This window comes from Argopecten irradians, chromosome 4 (assembly GCF_041381155.1).
Source record: "Argopecten irradians isolate NY chromosome 4, Ai_NY, whole genome shotgun sequence".
In the NCBI taxonomy this organism is placed as follows: domain Eukaryota; kingdom Metazoa; phylum Mollusca; class Bivalvia; order Pectinida; family Pectinidae; genus Argopecten; species Argopecten irradians.
Genome location: NC_091137.1, coordinates 4,806,341 through 4,829,536, shown reverse-complemented (window position 1 = coordinate 4,829,536; position 23,196 = coordinate 4,806,341). Strand labels below are relative to the sequence as shown.

Below are 23,196 nucleotides of genomic sequence, written 5' to 3'. Positions count from 1 at the left end.
TATGTGATAATTGGCTATGCTTAAGATTCGTCTAGCATCGGCTTCAATGAGACTACAAATATAGAAAGCATAAATACTGCTGCTTTGTGAATATAACTGTGAAATAAACCCATGTCAAATGTCTACAACCCGAGTGGTATTTATTATGAATCTCTATCTAACCGCAGTAAAACTGATAGAAAATTGTACTGTTGTACGCGAATGTGTAGTGTCAATGGTTAACAGTAGCCGGTAGATGTAATGACGTATACAAATAAAAAGGCGATGTTTTCCATATATGATTTTTTTTATAAATCGTATTGCTAACATATGCAGACATTCCGTTGTACAATGTTGACCTGCATTGACAGACAGTTGAGTTCTTCAGTGTTAGGATCTCGAACGTTACCTATCCGGTGTCGACTGTTGTCATCTGGAGTGTTCTTACATTGTCGTATTGGCTAATGTACATATTATCGTATTGGTTTTAGCGCGAATTTATTACCTTATTGTTTTAATTAACCACGGTAAATCTGTGGTAAATATCGAATTAGGATATACTCCACATTTAATAATTGTATTCTTGGTTTTCATAAAATCTGGATATGTTTTCCCAATCCTAAAACTTTCAGAGTTTTGACATCTAAATAAACGGAATACTTCTCCAAGTTTCAGATGCGAGTAATTGTAATAAAGTTATTTCCTGCTATATCAAATGAAATATGAAGCTCCATATTAGAAGCAAAGAGACGGTATAACAAATGATTTAAATGATATAATTTAGTCTAAAACATATTTTACAAATCCATATTTTGAGAAGCGTAATAGTTACTGTTGTGACAGCGTGGTTTCTAATTCCGCTGCAAAAAGTACAAATCAGAAAGACTAAATTCACCAACGTACGTGACAGGAAACCATACTGTGTTTTCTTATATGGTATATAGATTATACAATTTTCAATTTTCTTATAATAATGTCATGATTTAGGACGTCAAATATGTGTTATTTATGTAATCGCTTCCATATATATTTTTTTTTGTAATTCTTTGTATTAAAGCTTTGTATAAACTCTTCATTTATTGAGGAATAAGGTCAAAGAAGAAGAAATAGAAGAAGAAGGGTGTTTCAGAAAACATATCCCGACTTTAAACCATCATAACTTCTTCATAAAAAATCATAATTTCACGAATTAAGATATTATGAAACGCAAATGATACAAGCATTTGCTGGAATACAATCATTTACATCCAGGATTTGATAATAAAACATTATGACTTTATTTATAACATCACTTAAAACAATGATATACTGGTTTTTATCAAGGTACATCCGATAACACATTTTACATTATTGCGGTAAAAATAATCATTTTTACGATGGGAATGAATCAGAGGTGAATTTTGGGCAGATAAATGTACCTAAATATTACTCATAAACCAAGAAAAGAGTTGTTTTTGACATCAACATTACTGTTTGTACCTTTTACAATAAGGGTCAAAGAAGAAATATCAACAGGATTTTCCAGATGACACGGGATCCAATCAAACGTAAGTCTGTTATATACGAATTACTTCAAATGGTAAGTATGGGACAAGGAAGTAATTCCAACCGTGTGGACAAAACAAAATTGTCCAATTTTCGAGGCGATCTGCACCTTTATCAAGACGAACAAAACGAACACGATTACATAATAGGACACGAACAGTAATGCGGGACTAAGTAGACAAATATTAAACTATACAGCACAATGGAGCGCAATTTACCCTTCGGCAGTGGCAGTCGAAGGCCGGATCTACAGTACTGTAAACAACAATATCTAGACGGAAGGTGGCCGTATGGATTTACACCGGCGGCTTTTTTGACAACACAATGAAGAACGCCGCATGGTTATAAAATCCCAAGCAATATTGTTTTCAATATAAATTATGAAAAAGAAACAAAAAGTATCTTTAAAGTAATTTATACAGATATCTAATCGATCTACTATGAGGAATTGACAGGAACTGAATTCCGTCTGAAATATGCACAAACAACTATGTTAGTGTGAGCCGAAAATGTAGACCAGTTCTGGGAATCGATTTTACTGGATACAATAGAAGGCGTATCCCGTTACATATCGAGTGTTCAATAATGCTTTTGACTGATCTGACATAGCACTTCTAGGTACATTTAAATGTGCCTTGGGGGTTCATTATCAACGTCTAAAATGTTAAATAGTTATTCAAATTAAAATATAAAAATGTAAATGCGCCACTACAGAGAGGATTGACAGAATTACCTCAGATCGCCGTGCAGTATCCCCTTAAGAAAACTCAATGACTGCTAGTTCTCCCATCCTTTTTCTCCACCTTCTTACTGCGTTTTGTGTGTATATAAGAAATGTTTACAGACTGTGGCATCCTTTTTCTCCACCTTCTTACTGCGTTTTGTGTGTATATAAGAAATGTTTACAGACTGTGGCTTGTAGCCAAGTGTAAATAAATGACAACGCCCAACGTCTATTATTGTCAAAGTCTAATTTCATAAAAAAAGGCATCATAATTCCATCGCGCTACGCTCCAACAAATATCCATAAATTGGGTGTCATTAAACGATGAAACTACCAATTGGGTCTTTCTTTTCATTTCAGCTTCTTTCGGGTGTTAGTACCGGTTGTCCAAATTAGGTTATAGTCTTCCTGTTATCACATTAATTCCATAATGTACTGTTTCCTATCATGTAATCGTAGCATTAACGATGATACTATTGGGTTTTCGTGAACCTTTTCAATACACTTTTATTTTTAATTCTGTCAAGATCAGGTTGTTGTCGTTACTGCAATAGTTTAAAAAACGATATAAACCATATTTTCCTAAGCTGTCTGAGGATTGCTTCAAATTGAAATAAACAATAATCAACCGACAGTCATTACCTGGATTTTACTAAACGAAATCGTAACCTAGATGTGAGGAGCTAGTGGTAACATGTCTAAATTCCTTAACCCAATCGACCATCGCGACCCAATGAGTGTGGAAGTTAGTTTTCCATTAACCTATTGTTTAAATCCTGACATAGCCGGTTAATACCAGATCGAAACAGGTGTAAACGCATGATGTGACCGAGTACATTTATAGTGCAAACGGTCTCGTGAATCATAACTTAAGTGAAATGAAGTTGATATTAAAAATTAATATAATGAATCTATAGAGAATATGTTATTAGGAAGTCTGACAATCAACAAGTTTGTAGTCACATCGTAAAATACACCATTTTTTCTATTGGAAAACTCAAAACACAACAACAGAAGTTGACAAAGTGTTGGTCACTTAAAATTCCATAAGTCTAAGAATACTAATACTTTGAATAGAAAGGAAACGCCCATAAGCCTAAGACCTTAGTCCTTTATTCCAAAGTGGACCTATGGGACTGAAAACAAGCTGGACAATACACATTCGCCTTAGGATAATACTTAGGAAGGGATCAGCAATCAAACGCTTTATGATATCAGTGTATTAGTGTATAATCGTATTGGGCCTGTCTGTGGGTCAAACCACACTACAGGGGTAGAGCTTGTACCAATCGTACTACTAAATAATAACAATACCGTTCAGAACTAAATCTCTATTTTACGATTGGTCATTGTGTACAAACTGGTACTACAAGAATTTCACAACTATCCCGTTTCCCTAAATCCCCTGCTGCGAACGCTTCATTTGTCTATAACACATGTGGTTATTTAAATACCCCTCCGATAAAACGTACGTGGTTAGTGTAAGGAATGTAACATATCTCCCCAAATACTCCGGTGGGAGGTAATACCAGGAGCGAATCAATCAATCAGAACTGTCATCTAAATCTACAAACATTTAACATTATACTTTAAAAGTTACATTTTTACCAGTATTCCGCTCCATTCTATAACTATAACAAATATGGAAGACAACGTAATGTGATATTGGACGGCAATCAAACATTGATTCGGTAATGCGATACGTAAGAACTATGTAAAATCGAATATATATTTGGTTGTAAATTTTGACACACTTTTGTACAGTCATACTTCAGTTGGATTCACATGGTTTACTAATGATATTCATGGAAAAAAAACAACAACATAAAACCGTTAGATATTTAATGTTTTAACCGTGTATACTTTTCTGGTTTGTTGAAAATACTTTACGATAGTATTCTCAAAATGTGAATATTGAAGAACTAGGCATATTCGAGCAGCTGGTTTTAATGATAAAGGTTTAGAACGGTAAGTGAGCCAAAATTCATTAGTAGAATTTGATGGGGATATGTTAATAGCTCATTATCGATAATTTCACGTTTTTCTTCTTCTTTTGGAAAAAGGAATTCGAAATATGTCGCGCGTTGCTAACTTATCTGAGTCATAACTTTGAGCAAGATCTTCCATCTTTAATTAACCTCAACCTGACTTCACCGTACTCATATCAAAGGTCCTTGTGATAATATGTATGGTGCAGTTTTGTGTTTATGAAACCATTGTGGAGACATTTCGGAACGGGTACAGATAAACTACAGGTTTTAGATATATTTCTATAAAACAGCAATGTTTCTCAAATACATTTTGTTAGCTATTATTGCGTGGACTAGAGCAATATCACGATACACCCGACTGCCCAAAACGTACTCCACCCAGTTCACACAATAGGTACCGTAACGCTTCGTGAACACAGATGGATTTTTAGTGTGTCAGCAAATTAGGCTCAACTAGTGTGTAGAGATTCGGCTATAGGTAATGATGTGCACAACACGGAACAGGTAGATAATTGTAGCTACACTAACTCAAATGTGACTTTTTTGTAGCCGATCTATCAAATAGGACGAGTTTAAATTCATTTTACTACCCCGACGTCGTATCATATGGCAACACAAATACATTTGATTTGTTTCAGTCTATAGTGTATATAAAAATCGCGGAGCGGGTCGTGCCGTAGTGAACTAGTTACACATCATTACATTTACGTCGTGTCGAACGTGTAAGATCTGAACGATTCGCAAATTTTATATGAGCAGTGTTTCAAGTGTCATAAATAATATTAAAATTTATGTGATTTTGATATATTAAGATATTTATTTCCAAGAGAAGTATTTCATGTGAATACATGTATATGAAAAAGGTCAACAGTTTTCTTGTCACATTACAATTGTCCATCACCCAAGATCCTCCATTATATGATCGATTGACAAACCGTGGTTTGCAGTCTATCATCATACATATATCTAAATATCTGATACCATCAGCTATATCTGTAGCTATACACAAACTAAATAACTTTAAAATTTAAATTCCACATCCTGTTTATAAGTATACGAATGCGACACTAACTTGATACTTTACAGATTATCCGAACTTTCAAAAAAGAAATTCGATATAGTTTCGTTTTACACATTGAGCAGAAAAAACAGTGTCCCTGTGTTGACAGGGAATAAGCCGTCACCAACTTATATGTTAAACAGGTGCATATTAGCACCATTATATGTATGTATACCTTACAAAAAGCTTATCTGTGCAAGAAATACGTAAACTAAACATCACCGCGCATGTAATTTATAAAATAAACTCCCGCCAAGCATATGATCTGAACAGTTTAGATCGTACCCGGCCTGACTAGGTCAACTGCTGCGTTCAGGTCAGGCCGCGTTTTTACGATGAACCCACGTTATATTTAGTAAAGAATGTAACTCAATCAACCGGCCCACTGTGAAATTGTAAAGATGAAGGAATGTTTTAATTCAGCACTCACATACTTTCCACTCTCATTCATCGTTGTTCTCAGGGTAGGGTAGACAACAGTGAACATGTACTACTTCTTGGATATTGTTCTCCGTACGCCAAGTGTACGAAAGGTTTGTCCTCCTAAACAAAGGCATCTATCTGAAGACTTACTTTGAATTGATAGTGAAACGCTTCATAGTGGTGTAATATACAAACAGTTCTTTTTATCTATTCAACTGGCTTCGCTGGGCGGTTAATAATTATTCATTTTCTATTCATAAGGCTCACCTCACTCGTTTTGGGATAGGTGCTAATTTACCGATCTATAAGAAAGATTTGTACCAGATGCTATGTGAAATCAAAAACTAAAAACGAGTACGTAGGGTAGAATGGTCAATATTTTATGGAAATAAATTCTAAATTCTTTAATAACAAAGTGAAACTTGAAAATTTATCGGAATATGAATCATCCCCGACATGAAGAACTTTGTATAAGACCAAAAAAACCAAGTCTATTTAGGGTTAAGAAGGCAAAAAAAAAGTTTTTTTTCTTTTAGTGTCTTTTATTCTAAAGCAATGACTGGAACCGGAGTCTGAGATCGAAATCCCGACTTTTATTTTTTTTTTCTTGGATCGGTAGGGTAACCATAAACAGACATATTTTTTGGCCGAAGTTGTCTAAAATAGAATTAACAATAGGATTTTTTAACAAAGCAAGCCTGAAGAAGATGCTAGGAGATGTATAGGAGTATAGGAGTATATTATATTAGATTGCAGCACAATGAGTATTGTATGTAGATTGCTTTGTTATCTTTCAAAGTCATTATATTGTATCAATGATAATGCAAATTAAGTTTAAGTCATCCTAACTATTCTTTGTATGGCTCTAATACATGACTTACTTTCAAATCTAAGCTAACGATACGTTATACCACAAGGATAAATTAAATATTTTATAGTGTAACACAAAGCTAACAATACAACACCTCATTTGTCCTAGCTTAAGACCTGTTACCAGTCTGTGGCCTACCCCAGGTATCTAAGGCGGGTAAAGGAAGCCTTTTGTAGGGCCCGACTGGGATGGGCAATAACCGAGGTATAGGGATGAGGTTATATGGGGCCCGACTGGGATGGGTAGTAACCGAGGTATAGGGATGGGGTTATTTTGGGCCCGACTGGGATGGGAAGTAACCGAGGTATAGGAATTGAGTTATGTGGGGCCCCACTGGGATGGGCAGTAACCGAGGTATAGGGATGGGGTTATGTAGGGCCCCACTGGGATAGACAGTAACCGAGGTATAGGGATGGGGTTATGTGGGGCCCGACTGGGATGGTCAGTAACCGAAGTATAGGGATGGGGTTATGTGGGGCCCGACTGGGATGGGCAGTAACCGAGGTATAGGAATGGGGTTATGTGGGACCCGACTGGGATGGACAATAACCGAGGTAAAGGGATAGGGTTATGTGGGGCCCAACTGGGATGGGCAGTAACCGAGGTAAAGGGATGGGGTTATGTGGGGCCCGACTGGGATAGACAGTAACCGAGATGTAGGGATGGGGTTATGTAGGGCCCGACTTGGATAGACAGTAACCGAGGTATAGGGATGAGGTTATGTGGGGCCCGACTGGGATAGACAGTAACCGAGATATAGGGATGGGGTTATGTAGGGCCCGACTTGGATAGACAGTAACCGAGGTATAGGGATGAGGTTATATGGGGCCCGACTGGGATGGGCAGTAACCGAGATATAGGGATGGGGTTATATGGGGCCCGACTGGGATGGGCAGTAACCGAGATATAACCATTTTAGTGTACTCATTGTGTCAACGTATTGCGTGGGTTCTTGAATCTTAAAGAACCTCAAAGGTACCATCACTAGTTTGTCAATGTACATCGTATCTAAATATTAAAAATACATTATATACTATCCAACAATTGGCATGGATGCGGACAGTATCTACCAATGGTAGACATTGTTTTCTTGAAAACGAAAGATATTGTTTAGAAATTGTACAATTAATCGATATAATAGCGATTTCCTAATTTAAACGTAGTTTTTTCAATCAAATGTTTAATTGTCGTGAACTTTTGAACAAATATTTGGAAATAAGTAAGAGAAGAAGGTTACTACCACGATCTCATGTATAAAAATGGAATAACTATCTCCATAAGGAAGCAGTAAAAAGGCCAAATTGATAATCAAATTAATAGTGAAACTGTTCTCGAATTGTAAATCAATTTTCCATGAACAAATATTCCAGCATGGTTTCGGTTTCATGCTTGAACACATTTATTCAGGGAGTGATAAGGGACTACGAAAGGGTGTTAGCAATATAACCTGCTCATTAATAGCTGAAATTTTCCCAATGCTCAACCTTCAAGGACACACAATACATAGCTAGTATCATGATGATACTTATGACATATACCCTATGTACTACGAAATCGTGATTCTTCAAACATCCCGTTGAATACTTTCCGACTCTCTCGAGTAACTAGGCTTTACCCGGTATTCATACACACACCTGGTTTTCCTAAATCATTACTTTTATCATTGTTGGGGATTTAAATGTGTTTCATAACATTCCTGTTACATAAATTACAGATTTAAAGGTCACAACCTTCTTTTTGGGAGTGTGTATTATTTCTCACCGTTTACCAGCTCAATCCATGTATTACGCGTATAAAAATGATCATTTTTTCTGCCCATTTACATATAAACAATATTCACAGTATACATTGTACCATAAATGAAGCTTCACTTATTTTTCAATGTACAACTTTGAACTGTAAAAAATTAATATATTTTTATTACATATTAATTCTTTTATTCCAATATTCTAACTGCTTTAGTAGTCCTATGGGTAGAGTTATATTTACCATGCTAGTCAAATCTGTGTTTTATCTTACATTTTCAAAGCATTTTTTCTTTGATTTAAATTCAGTCCAATGATCAGGTATTTTGACTTTACACAATTTGTGTATTATTTGATAAACTTTGGATTGACAATGACTTCCCGGTTACCGTTCTAAAAGGCATTCCAGTGGCGTTCTCATTCTTCACCACACAATAGCAATAACCCTAATTAATGGTATCGACATGCGTCAGTCTAAACGATGTTGAGATTACATAATCATGTATTCCCTACAACAAACACAATGGAGTAACATGAAAATAGTTGCATAGAGCTCACTCAAATTAAACAGCCTGTTTTTATCTTGTTTTCCAAACAGAATAGGACTACAACCTAATTACTTTAGTCATGGTGATTATAGATGCTCTGATAACATTACTTTACTGAATTAATGCTAATAACACCCCTAAGTGTTTAATTGGAATTCCCTAATAATATCATAGATATTTATACAACGCTGTCAAAACGATCCCCTCTGGCCTATTGACTATAAAGTCATATTTCCCCTTGTCCTTGGGGTGGTCTTTATGGATAGTTTTGTCTTTATAAACCAATTGATTTTTAAGTTTTGTGATTTTGTTGGCCGATACTGCTTTATTTCTTAACTATTGGTGACGTTGTTGTAATGTCAGCAGTGACACACTGTTTCTCATCTAGTGCAGGTATAATTCCTGGCCAACCATTTGTACTCAAAGATCATTACTAATAACATTATATACAGCAGAACGAAGAGGATTCTTTGCCATAATACACAACTTATGGTTACCACGGGTATCGATGTACGGACTTTGAATGTCATTAAATACTTTAATGCTGCAAACAACACGTCCGTAACATAAAGCGTGTGATAGCTGTAATCCGACACTTTTATACATCAGACAGGCCAACAGCATTGCAGTCAAAGTAAACATTAAAACGTAGAGCAAGTATTGGAGAAACATGTATCATATATATTGATATGTGACTGACTGTACATAGACAAATTTAGTGTGTTGATATATGATTTACTGTACATAGACATATTTAATGTGTTGATATGTCACAGACTGTACATAGACAAATATAATGTGTTGATGTGTGACTGACTGTACATAGACATATTTAATGTATTTATATGTGATTGACTGTACATAGACAAATTTAATTTGTTGATATGTGACTGACTGTACATAAACAAATTTAATGTGTTGATATGCGACTGACTGTACATAGACATATTTAATGTGTTGTTATGCGACTGACTGTACATAGACATATTTAATGTGTTGTTATGTGACTGACTGTACATAGGCAAATTTGATGTGTTAATATGTGATTGACTGTACATGGACAAATGTAATATGTTGATATGTGACGGGTTGTACATAGACATGCAATATAATACATGTAATGGTAGTATATAATATATAGAATACAATACCTGTGATGGTAGCATTGAATATTTATAATAAAATATCTGTGATTGCATTATTTATTATTTATGATAGAATACCTGTGATAATAGTATATACGTTTTATAATAGAATATCTGCAATGGTAGCATAGACTATTTATAACAGAATATCTGTGATTGTATTATATACTATTTATAATAGAATACCTGTAATGGTAGTATATACTATTTATAATAAAATACATGTGATGGTAGCAGAGACTATTTATAAAAGAATATCTGTGATGGTAGTATATAATATTTATGATAGAATACCTGTGATAGTAGCATAGAATATTTATGATAGAATATATATGATGGTAACATAGAATATTTCTAATAGAATACCTCTGATGGTAGAATTTAATATCTATAATAGAATACGTGTGATAGAAGCATAGAATATTTATGATAGAATACCTGTGATGGTAGCAAATAATATTTGTAATAGAATAACTGTGGTTGTAGTATATACTATTTATAATATAATGCCTGTAATGGTAGTATATAATATTTGTAATAGAATACATGTGATGGTAGCAGAGACTTTTTATATCATAATATCTGTAATGGTAGTATATAATATATATAATAGAATGCCTGTGACGGTAGTATATACTATTTATAATAGAATACATAAACTAGTAGCATAGAATATTTATAATAGAATACATGTGATAGTAGCATAGAATATTTATGATAGAATATATATGATGGTTACATAGAATATTTATAATAGAATACCTCTGATGGTAGAATTTAATATTTATAATAGAATACATGTGATAGTAGTATATAATTTACTAGAATAAACGTGGATTTTAAAACGGTTGTTGGGCATACATGTATGTAATAAAGTTATGGTATGGACAAAAACATTCAGAATGGGTATCGCCAAAAAACGTGAGCCCTTATTGAACCTGAATTATTTCTAAGTATTATTAAATATAATATACCTGTACTTACATGAAGAGACGTTGAGCGGATTTGTAACAGCACCTTGTATGAATGATGTGAGTTTATTGCATAGTGATATGCGTCTGCATTAAATAAAGAGAATAAAAGTAGGGAATGTTCTTTTCCTAGAAATCTCCGCAAAACTCAGATCACCATACTTTCGATTTGAGGCCCATTCTAATCTGTTTCAGCTAGTTCGAGATTACAAAACTACTATACATTATGCATAGTAGTACATAATTCCGTCTGCCTATCCCTTTAAATTGTGAATAGATAATACGTGAGCTACAAGGCGAAACAATAGGTAAAATATAGACCATCAGTCGATAAGTGCGACGAACACCCTACTAGTAAGGCAGGTCGAAATACAGAAGGAAGCCGTTTAGGTCCCGCCCGATAATATTACTATACAGGCATTGTTGTTGGACGGATACCGTGTCATCATACCATATGTGACAGAAAAATGATTTTTCTAGTTGTTGTTCAGATATGAAACCTTGTAAAAAGACATTATACTCCGGTGTGTGCATTAATGCAATGACTGCACAAAGATGCACATTTTATCTACGCGTTGTATCTAACCATTAACAGTATTATTTCAAACGCGTGCACCTGATTATACCGTAGTCATTCCTTTTGATGTTATACATGATACAGATATCAAAATAGTGCATGTGTTGTTCGACATCCCAACGCCACATGACATTGTTCTTCCTGTACAATATCACACAACACCGACCGTCACATTTTAGATTTTTGAATTTGAATTGAATATTATGAAATATATTTTTCGAGTTTATTAGAACATATATATATAAATGGACATCTAACACAACACATGATGTTTGCGAAAGCTTCCTACAATACACTGCTGTAAATGACTTGTTGATAATTAAAATGTTGTTTTGTGGTTCGAAAAAAGTGTCTTCCATGTAAATATAGATATCATTATGTTATAGCAAAAATTTAATTACTGTGCTTGGATCTTCAAAATATCAACCTATATCAAATCGTATTTACCGTCGCCGTGCCCCATTTGTAGCAATGTATTCTAATAATTACACCAAACATTACGTTTAAAAGCCAAGAATCCTAATAACAATTTTTTAATTCACTACAAATAATTTTGATAGAATCTTGAAAAGGTATGTGACATTAATATGTACATGCATTTAAAACACTTTAATTATCCTTTAAATACCAGGACAACACCATGTCTGTTAGTATGACCATCCCTTCGAACCGAGACTCAGTCCACACCTAGTTTGTATATAACTTTACAATTTCCCTCGACATTACGTTCACCTCCTATGATCTCCTTTGCAAACACCAGGCACGTAGTCCACAGACTGTGTGATGTTTGGTTAGGAAAGAATATCAATGTTGACTGTTCTTTGGTCAATGGAATCGATGCCCTATCTAAGAGTGCCAGCTACTGTAGGTGTATAGGGGTTGTAGAGACATGTTTCGTACCACGCCCAGACGGAATGGGGTCACGCCACCAGGACCGGTTTTCTAGCGTAACCGGAATAGTTAAAACAGAAAAATATTCCTCATATGGTCCTGATTCATTTACAAATATCGGTTCTTGTTTTGAGCTTTAACACTACATTAAAATGGTTTGATTTTTTTTAAAGAATTCCGTACTGTTAAGTGTTCAAAAGAGTTTGTCAATGACCCAACATCCTAGTGAATCTAAACTTTTCTGATGCACTGATATGGTATTCCCCTCTTCTAATGAACAACATGAATCAGTTTCAATTTCAGTGGAAAATCAGTGTTTGTATACTATTATCCTGAATGATGACCATTAAATAATAATGAAATCTGGCTATCAATACCGTAGTTAATTATATGAAATCTCCATATAAATTTACTTGGAGCACGGCATCCACCCGTAATAGGGTAAGTATTGAAAATCGATAGACTCTTCATAACTTCAGTCAATGGTAGCTATATTAAACTATATTAATACTATAGTTAGGCTTGTCTGAGTAAAAACAGTTATGTTAATTTCTACTTACCTCATTGTCGGTCTTTTAATTGTAAAAATCCAGATGTGTAATTTTGGTCGATGAAATATAATCCAAAATCAACTTTATGTGGGAAAAGATCACTTTAAAGTTCCAATGTATCGTTTAAAGTCCCACAAGTCATCGAAATTAACGAAACACGAAGCACGCGTGCAGTGACGACTACATGAATGTTCACTACAGCACACAATTCATTGAACTCATACCCAGAATCGAGACGCGGTCATCTGAAACGGGTCACCGAGCATACAATTATCACGATTTCTCATTGACACCATCTAGAAACGTACAAAAGTGATATTTAAATTAGGGCGTAACTGGTTAGAGTCTTATATTATTTTCCTTGTTTTTGAATCCCTCGACTTAATTCAAAGGATTTTAACTCTTTCTGCACCTAACTTTACACGAGATTAATGATGGCAGAGTTCACTTCTGTGTTGCATACCGATGCACCCCACTGGTGTACAGGTAAAGCCCTACACACACGCCGGCACCGTGCTCTATCGTGTTGCATCCAATTACTTATTTTACACGTACAATTTTGTTCTAGTATAGAGACAGGAAATCAGGGATCATAAAGCATATTTTGTGTTTCAATGAGAAACAGTTCCTCGTGTGAACCATGGTTGTCCGCGTCTGAATATCCTAATACGATTTAGAAATGTATTTCCCTATGTGTTTTCCATCCCCCCTCAGCAAACAGGATATTGGTACTGAAATCTTGATTAGTTAGAAAATGACTAGAAATGACATGGAACATTCCAAGATATATGGGCAATGCCAGTTTTTGTAAAAACGATAACAAGAATGGTGTTCCTTATATGAGAAATCAAAGCATTCGAAAGGCAGTTTCTCTATATGGGTAATGCACAACTTTGCTTTTGACCATCCCTATAAGGTTAAGGACAATTTTTACCGCGGACCATTTCGCCATTGAAAAACAACATTTGATTTTAGACTATCCTTATATGGGAATTAACAACTCCGAATATGTATATCTGAGCGCTTAGGATCACACATTGATGGACAAAGATAAGACTTGGACCACTCTTGGCACTAGATATTTGACCTTTGAGGGGGGGGGGGGGGGGGTTACATCGACACCTCTGAAGCTCCTAGATAGGAGAGGTGATGTTGTCTACGAGATAAAACACCGTTATAGGGGAAATATTTCCATAAAATTCATTACTAAAGTCAATCGTTAGAAACATATTTTAATAATTATTTTTTATAATTTTTTATTTGTATAACTGAACATTGGTCTAATCTATACGTTGCAATAAAATAAATATTTCATTATGGAGTCATATGTTGCAATGAACTAGGATCAGTTGAATATGAAACTCCATTTAACTTAGACGTTGTTATTTTTTGTTTGTTTTGTGTGGGTTATTTTACGGTAGCCTACATGTATATACATCAACTATCACTGCGTCAGCCAGAATCATGAAGTGCACACCTAACAATAACGAAAGGATAATGAACGCAGTTAATGCACCATATATCTACTAAAACAACACTTATTGGTGGAATGAAAAACATGTGGTAAGTGAGGAGATACTGTTTATGACAGAATTTAATCATTTTAAAGACCTACCCAACTAAATGAAACTTGTCAATGGCTTTATTACAGGCTATTACTATTTTAGAGACATTCAACAATTCAACATGGATTTGATATAACAATAACGAATAATTTCAACAACAGCATAAGTGCTTAATGATTTGTAGTCGGACACCCCGGACGGGGCCATCCTGGCAACAGGAAATATTTCCAAACTATATGAAATAAATGAGAGTGATAAAATAAATCCGTATTAAATGTAGAGTAACCACGACCTGTTTTTATCTTTGCAGGTATCATCACCCTGACAAAACTCAAGTATTCAAATGTTTCTATCTCGATAGTATGACTTGATGATTTCTACTGATATCTCATGTACTTTTACTTTAGACATTTCCCTATGGTCTGTTTGTTAGGAAATAAATTACACACAAAAGTATGCTAACATTATATTTGTTTAACATAAAAAACATTGAACATAAAAGAAATAAATGTTCCAATATGTTTTTCCTTGTTCGATTTCCTATGTGGTGTTATAAAGTAGGCGCGTGTTTGTTTCCCTAATTCCATTGTTTCTTTAGAAATAATCGTAAGGCATGCTTAAGGCCTCACTTAGACGACTAATATTGGGTAACATTACAATAAATACCAGTAAGGAGAAAATGGAGGTGTGTACAGAGTGAGGAAAATACACAGGCAAAAAATTCTTTTACATAATATTACTGTAAGCGAGGTCTGGAAAAAATCTTATAGAATTCATTTACATTGATATGTAATATAATACTCTGTAAACTGTGTAAAGCCGGTAATGTCCTTCAGCTAGAGAATGGAATGTTAAAGGAGGCCAGTGTTCGTAGTCTTGATAAAAGACGACATGCGGTTTACTTACTATTATCAATTCCGTAGATAATACATTTTTTCGCGACCAAAACGATGTGCCACGAAATCGCGATGATAATTACTAACAGTATGATCAATCGAATAAGATATTGGAAACGTTATGATGATGATATGACCTATTACTTTATCGTTAATTCTGACTTTGGTGGTTATGATGATGATATGACCTATTACTTTATCGTTAATTCTGACTTTGGTGGTTATGATGATGATATGACCTATTACTTTATCGTTAATTCTGACTTTGGTGGTTATGATGATATGATGATGATATGACCTATTACTTTATCGTTAATTCTGACTTTGGTGGTTATGATGATGATATGACCTATTACTTTATCGTTAATTCTGACTTTGGTGGTTATGATGATGATATGACCTATTACTTTATCGTTAATTCTGACTTTGGTGGTTATGATGATGATATGACCTATTACTTTATCGTTAATTCTGACTTTGGTGGTTATGATGATGATATGACCTATTACTTTATCGTTAATTCTGACTTTGGTGGTTATGATGATGATATGACCTATTACTTTATCGTTAATTCGACTTTGGTGTGATGATGATATATGATTATTTGGACTTGGTTTATGATGATGATATGACCTATTACTTTATCGTTAATTCTGACTTTGGTGGTTATGATGATGATATGACCTATTACTTTATCGTTAATTCTGACTTTGGTGGTTATGATGATGATATGACTATTACTTTATCGTTAATTCTGACTTTGGTGGTTATGATGATGATATGACCTATTACTTTATGTTAATTCTGACTTTGGTGGTTATGATGATGATATGACCTATTACTTTATGTTAATTCTGACTTTGGTGGTTATGATGATGATAGTGACCTATTACTTTATCGTTAATTCTGACTTTGGTGGTTATGATGATGATATGACCTATTACTTTATGTTAATTCTGACTTTGGTGGTTATGATATATGACCTATTACTTTATCGTTAATTCTGACTTTGGTGGTTATGATGATGATATGACCTATTACTTTCGTTAATTCTGACTTTGGTGGTTATGATGATGATATATGACCTATTACTTTATCGTTAATTCTGACTTTGGTGGTTATGATGATGATATGACCTATTACTTTATCGTTAATTCTGACTTTGTGGTTATGATGATATATGACCTATTACTTTATCGTTAATTCTGACTTTGTGGTTATGATGATGATATGACTATTACTTTATCGTTAATTCTGACTTTGGTGGTTACTATGGTGGTTATGATGATGATATGACCTATTACTTTATCGTTAATTCTGACTTTGGTGGTTATGATGATGATATGACCTATTACTTTATCGTTAATTCTGACTTTGGTGGTTATGATGATGATATGACCTATTACTTTATCGTTAATTCTGACTTTGGTGGTTATGATGATGATATGACCTATTACTTTATCGTTAATTCTGACTTTGGTGGTTATGATGATGATATGACCTATTACTTTATCGTTAATTCTGATATGACCTATTACTTTATCGTTAATGACTTTGGTGGTTATGATGATGATATGACCTATTACTTTATCGTTAATTCTGACTTTGGTGGTTATGATGATGATATGACCTATTACTTTATCGTTAATTCTGACTTTGGTGGTTATGATGATGATATGACCTATTACTTTATCGTTAATTCTGACTTTGGTGGTTATGATGATGATATGACCTATTACTTTATCGTTAATTCTGACTTTGGTGGTTATGTCAGCAGTTATCGTAACCACAAGTAACACATTTCATACGAATCACCACGATGATGTTTATATGGGTAAAGTGACATTGTATAACAAAGTCATATAGGCAACAATAAATGAGGTTTTTATGAAAAAGCTAAAGGGACGTAACCCCAAATGAACATTGGAACAGCTAGAAAAATGCTGCACGTCTCACATGGATAGCAGTACTGGAAACGAACTTTATCATGCTTAAATCTCCTGTGTTGAATTTCGCTTAACGTTTACGAAAAGATTATTTAACTTCATAGATTAGTACATAGATACTAGGATATGTAACATAATATATGGCATACTAGTACAGCTATCTTTGGGATTACTTTACGTGAATTCTATAATGATGATATATGTAATGGGGAACAGCCATCATGCCTACATTACAATGTGATAGAGTAGGTAGAACAGAATATGATGGCTAAAAACTACAACTATAAATCAGTGCGACCATGACTAATTAAGGCACTCTGTATATGTTACTAAGCGTTTAAGTCACCCGGTTACTGATTCCGTGTACTTGACGTATTAATAGATACAAGATATACACTATACACTGGAAAACAACAATGCGAGCAGGCAAGCGTCACACAGAATCTCAGATAAGACTTCACCTTACTTCAAAGGTGATTTTATTTTATGTGTAACCGGTTTCTGTCTTCTGATCTAGATTTATGCCAGCCAGATTCATTGTATAGAACATTATAATTTTATTTGTTCACATGCTTAATTTTTTAGATATAGTGTAACACTGTCACTATGACGACAAACTTAAATTAAAAATCACAATTAAACCAGGAAGAATGTTTTAAACACGCTTTTATACTAAATAGGGTTATTTCATAAACAGAATTTATATTTTGAAGAAGTTTCTTTGATCATTCCCGATAAAATTGCAATTGATGTTATGAATTTACTTCACATATATATATATCAGTTTTACCTCCAGTATCACTAACTGTTCGGATGTCGATATAAAATATACAATTAACTACTTAAAGAAAGTATAACGTGACATGAAGTTACGTATTTATATCTAAATGACACAATGTAAAATAAATAATTATTGTTTTTTCCCAAATAGTACTGACATTAGATCTACATGTAGTTTTATTTGTTGTAATTCCTTACTCGGTTTTTATGAACATCTTTAGAAGAAGAATTCTATGCTGCAGCCTGTATTGGACCCATCGTTTTGTAGTGTCTTGTGTTAGTTTTAAGATATGTTTGCGTATATTTGTTTCCATTCTTCTATTTGATGTGAGGATTTAAAAGTTATTTCAATTCTGGAGTATTGATATTTTATGTTGATTTTATCAGATGACTATATATATCCTTACATCCCTTCTTGGTTTTTTTTATATAAGAACATGTATATGGTGTGGAATAAAAGGTCTATTGATAAAGCAACTTTATTTTTTTTTCTATTTTATTTAATCTTAATTCATTTTTAATTGATTCACATATCACTATATAGAACAAAAAATATGAAGATTGCATATTAATTTTTTGCTTAAAAGTTGAAAATTAAAAAAAAATGATCTGAATCTAAAAGGTCAGATACATATTTCAAACCCTTGTGATAGCATTCTTACTGGAAGAAGGATACATGGCCTGTTTTTAGAGTTGGGTTGGAAGATTTCAATATTTTTCATATGTTGTAATTAAGTTCAAATTCATATCCGTTTGAAATGATCTGTTTCAAATATGCTGATTCTTTCTTTTTTCCCCTTTTCCTCTGCCAATATCAATCTTGTTTTATTTTTTATTCGATTTTCGTGATATTAAATAACACAAGAGCACACAACATTGAATTGTAACTTTCATTCAATCTATCCATTAACATTATGAAATAGCTACATACAAACATACAGACATACAAACACATATACATATATACATACCATAATGAGGTAAAAATGGTATAAAGCTATTATATTATAAACCGAAATAAAAGGCCAAAATAAATTCAATGTAAAATCAAAATCATTTCTATGGAATATATATTCAGCCACTATAGGGCCTTCTTCAGTCCAAAATAACACTAACACAACGTGTTCGTGTACATACATACTGACCATATGTTTGTTTACTAAGGAAACAATATCGAATTCCTAAATAACTATTATAATAGTTACTATTTGTTATTTCTATCAACAAGGATTGGTAATTTACACATTATATGCCATAAATACAATGTAACATAGGTTTTGAAGCCATTTTATAATTTATTTTTCAAATCAATGTTATTACTATACATTTTTGATGGTTTTTTTTTATTAAAATCTTATGTGATTGTGTATTGTTTAATAATAAATAAAATAAGATTATCTAGGATTAAGTCAGCATCGCTAAAGCTAAATGTTTTACCCAATCAGTTTCAATATTTATGGCTTTAAGAACTTTCTATGCTTACTTACTTTGACACCGGGGTACCTATATATCTGTTCGTCTGTAGCTTCTATAAGCAATAGTACTTACTTACAGCACATAGTTTCATTATAATGATGATTTTCAATCAATATTTTCGTTGAAATTTACAGTCATGAATATGCCGTCACTGGCGGCCATTCTCCAAATTGGCCGCTAAAAACACTTTAATACAATGTAGCCCAATTCATAATGTAAATGTAAGTCTTTATTCTGATTTTTTTCACCCTTTATCCTTTTCAAACAATGTTTAAATGATCAAATTAATTATTGACTTTATTATTTTAAATTAGAAGGTAGTATTTAGCGACAATTTCTGATGTAGTCAATGGCTGTCATTTTCCAAGATGGTCGCTAACATTGATTTTAACCCCTGGATTCATTTTAGAGGATTTGCTGATTTTAAAATGTTGACAATAGATTATTTTAGATATATATTTTTCAATATTAATGTAATTTAAATACATTAATTTGAGGTCAATAAACAGTTTTTCTCAATTTTTAAAACTTTATTCCTTTTCGAACCACGTTTTGCAAATTGTCCGTACAAAAACAATTGTTAGGGCAAGTGTTAGAGTGAAAGACCTATTGTTTTTCTTTTTTATTCTTCTTCATCTTAAGTTGTATATAATTAAGCGATCTCCGAAATGGTAAACGATATGCCTGTCAAATCGCGTTTATATTCCTGTCGTATTTGTTGTTATTGATGTGTTTACTGTCGTGTCGTTGTTACCTTGTCTGTTACCTTGTACGGCGCGACAGAGCCTCAATATGATGACTCAGGTAAGCGAGCGCGCACGGGCTGGACGCTTTGTCTATGTCACTCGATAGAGAAACACATTTGAGCGATTGACAGCTAATACGGGCATAGAACCATACAGTCTATAGCAAGTATTACATTTAATCTCTATTTGACAGTATTTATAATGTTAATATTTGGATATTTTGGCTCAAATAGTGTTATTAACCTTGGAATGTTGTCCATGCATTATTCTATTGTGCGGTCCAAACGTGCATAACTATTTTATAAGCGTTTATACCCATTTATGTATGTAATCGTACTTCCATATACAAACATTTATATTAGGTATTTGGAAGGTATTTAGGTTTTATGTACGTCGGTGTAACTTTATAAAACTTGAACGCTAATCAACTTGATGCTGAACAGGAGCTACAGTATGTGGCCACCTGTTATACGGCAGCGAAGCCATTGAAAGGGCCGCCATATCATTGTCTCAGAGACATCAACTTAACTCATAACGTCACCTATGTAACCTTCAGCCACCACACGGCTGGGCAGACAGGCTACTGAGTATTAAGGGCCTGTGGTTATTGTGGACACTGCGTGTGTCATAGGTTGCTTTCGCAAATCAGCCATTCAGACAGATTATTACTACAGAGTCTGCGTCTATGTACAGCATTTTAGCCTACGTTTTGTTTGTGGAGTCACCGGAGGGACGTGTACAGAGACATTGTTCATTGTGTGAAAGTATTGGGAATGTGGTGTGAATAGGTTGTAGTTATCAAATAATTTCTGTAAAACTTGTCAATATCTTCTTCTGTGTATTTGGTGTATATACAATCTCGATTTTGTTTCTTTACACGATATTGTGTTTTCTTTTTCCTATTCCAAGACTGTCCTCGCTCATCCCACGTTACAATGAACGCGTCACCATTGTGTATGGCATGAGTTGAAGGTGTGATAGCAGCGATTTTATCTTGGTCAAAAATCCAATATGGCTCTGAACTCACTTCCTGTTTTTAACCAACCAACAACTAATGTAATAATTTTCTTTAAAAGGACAACTTCCGGTTGGAAATAATTGTCAAAGTTCAAAAGTGGAATTCCTTGAAAAAAGTAATTAAAAATCTTCTTGCCAACTTCTGGAACGCCAAGATACCTGTTATTGCATGTTGAGCGCTGAGATAAAGGACTACCTTCATTCAAGGTCACTAGGCCCAGCATGCTGAAATAAATTAAGGGCTACCACAAGTTGATATGTTAATATGAGTGACCTTGACCTTTGTTTAAGGTCACATATGCCGTGGCATAACCTTAAATCTTTAACCCACTTCCTGTCAGGTTCTGGAAGGCCTAGAGAAATGTTATTGGGCCTGTAACATACTGATATAATGGGCTACCAGGATTCTGGATGACCTTGACCTATTTGTCAGTTTTTACTTTCAGACGTAATGTGGAAATAAAGAGTTTAAATATTATGAGAGTTATACTTAGGAAAAACTACTGAAATATATATTCAGAACTCTTTTATTCTTTTAATTTTATGCCAAATTGTTTGGATTTCTACGTAGATAACTATGTACTACATTTTAATGTCATTGTATCAGCCAACTTTTATAGCAAGAGTAATAAGCTTAGCATGATATAAAATAGATGGTTATGATTATTTTGAAAATAATGTATGTTCTTATCTTTAAACTGTCAGCCTAATAGTGTACCAGACACATAATGTGCCTTTAAGCAGATCATATGCTTCCATTGGCTTGTATTCCTAGGTCTAATATCAAATAATAAAAAAAGGATTAAAAAACAAACATTCAAAGTATATAGTCACTGCTCTCTATTTGAAGGAAATATCAATGAAAATGATTATACGTGAGGTCAACGTGTTTTACAATTTGATTAAGGTAACAGTAAAATTTGCGTTTGCATTCCATTAGTATACAATCTGATTAAAATACAGATCCTTCTAACAAATCCGTTGACAACATCCTATTAGGGGGTCATGTTCAAATGACCTTATACCACCTGTACTTCAAATCAAATGTATTCCTGTAATTGTAAACGGCCCATTCTACATACAATGCACAGTTAGCTTTGTTGAGCTCTTTGGGCAAGATGACTACTTGTACATACGAGAAAATAATTCTGACAGGTTTTTCAATCGTTTCGTCTCCAGCCAAGGTTCTGGCAGCAGCAATGTATTGGCCAGTTGTTCAGGAGTTAAGTATTTCCCAACCCTTTTAAGTGATTAATGTCACATGACTTCTATTTTATTGCCTAGACGACACTTTGCCTTCTACATTATATATGTTGATGTGGAGAGGGAGAGAACTTTGCTATTTTGACTTATTCCTATTGGCATACATGACATACAACTGATTTGAAAATATATGGCCAATTTGCCCTTTAATGCGACAAATGGTTTAAATTGTAAATGCTGGATTAATCAATAATTGAAATGGCGATTTAGCGGCATCATGTAAAATAGAAATCGATACCTTCATATTAAATTTCCCTGAAGCACGTTTGTCAAAGTAATTATTTGAAATGTATTCAATTACTTGTTTAATGTTCAAATATCATTTAAGGAAGAAACAAGTTCGATTGACTTCAAAGAAAAAAGGAAAACGGTCAGTAGTTTGGGCAGCCATCTTAGGAATGACGTCATATAGCATTCCCTAGTACATGTGCTGATATTGCAAACATCAATTGAGAAAAGTAAAATTGAAAGAAACATTAGCTAAAG

The 23,196-nt window shown here is 33.8% G+C and overlaps 1 protein-coding gene across 1 annotated transcript in view; it reads right to left on the bottom strand.

The window, feature by feature from the left end:
• LOC138322055 (mucin-2-like) overlaps window positions 1-13,702 on the bottom strand; it is a 51,063-nt gene extending 37,361 nt beyond the window's left edge. The window contains exon 1 of the mRNA XM_069266109.1: window positions 13,031-13,702. Within this exon, the coding sequence (XP_069122210.1) occupies window positions 13,031-13,035 (5 nt within the window). The 5' untranslated portion in view covers window positions 13,036-13,702. The remainder of the gene's footprint in view (window positions 1-13,030) is intronic.
• Window positions 13,703-23,196: the final 9,494 nt, after the last annotated feature.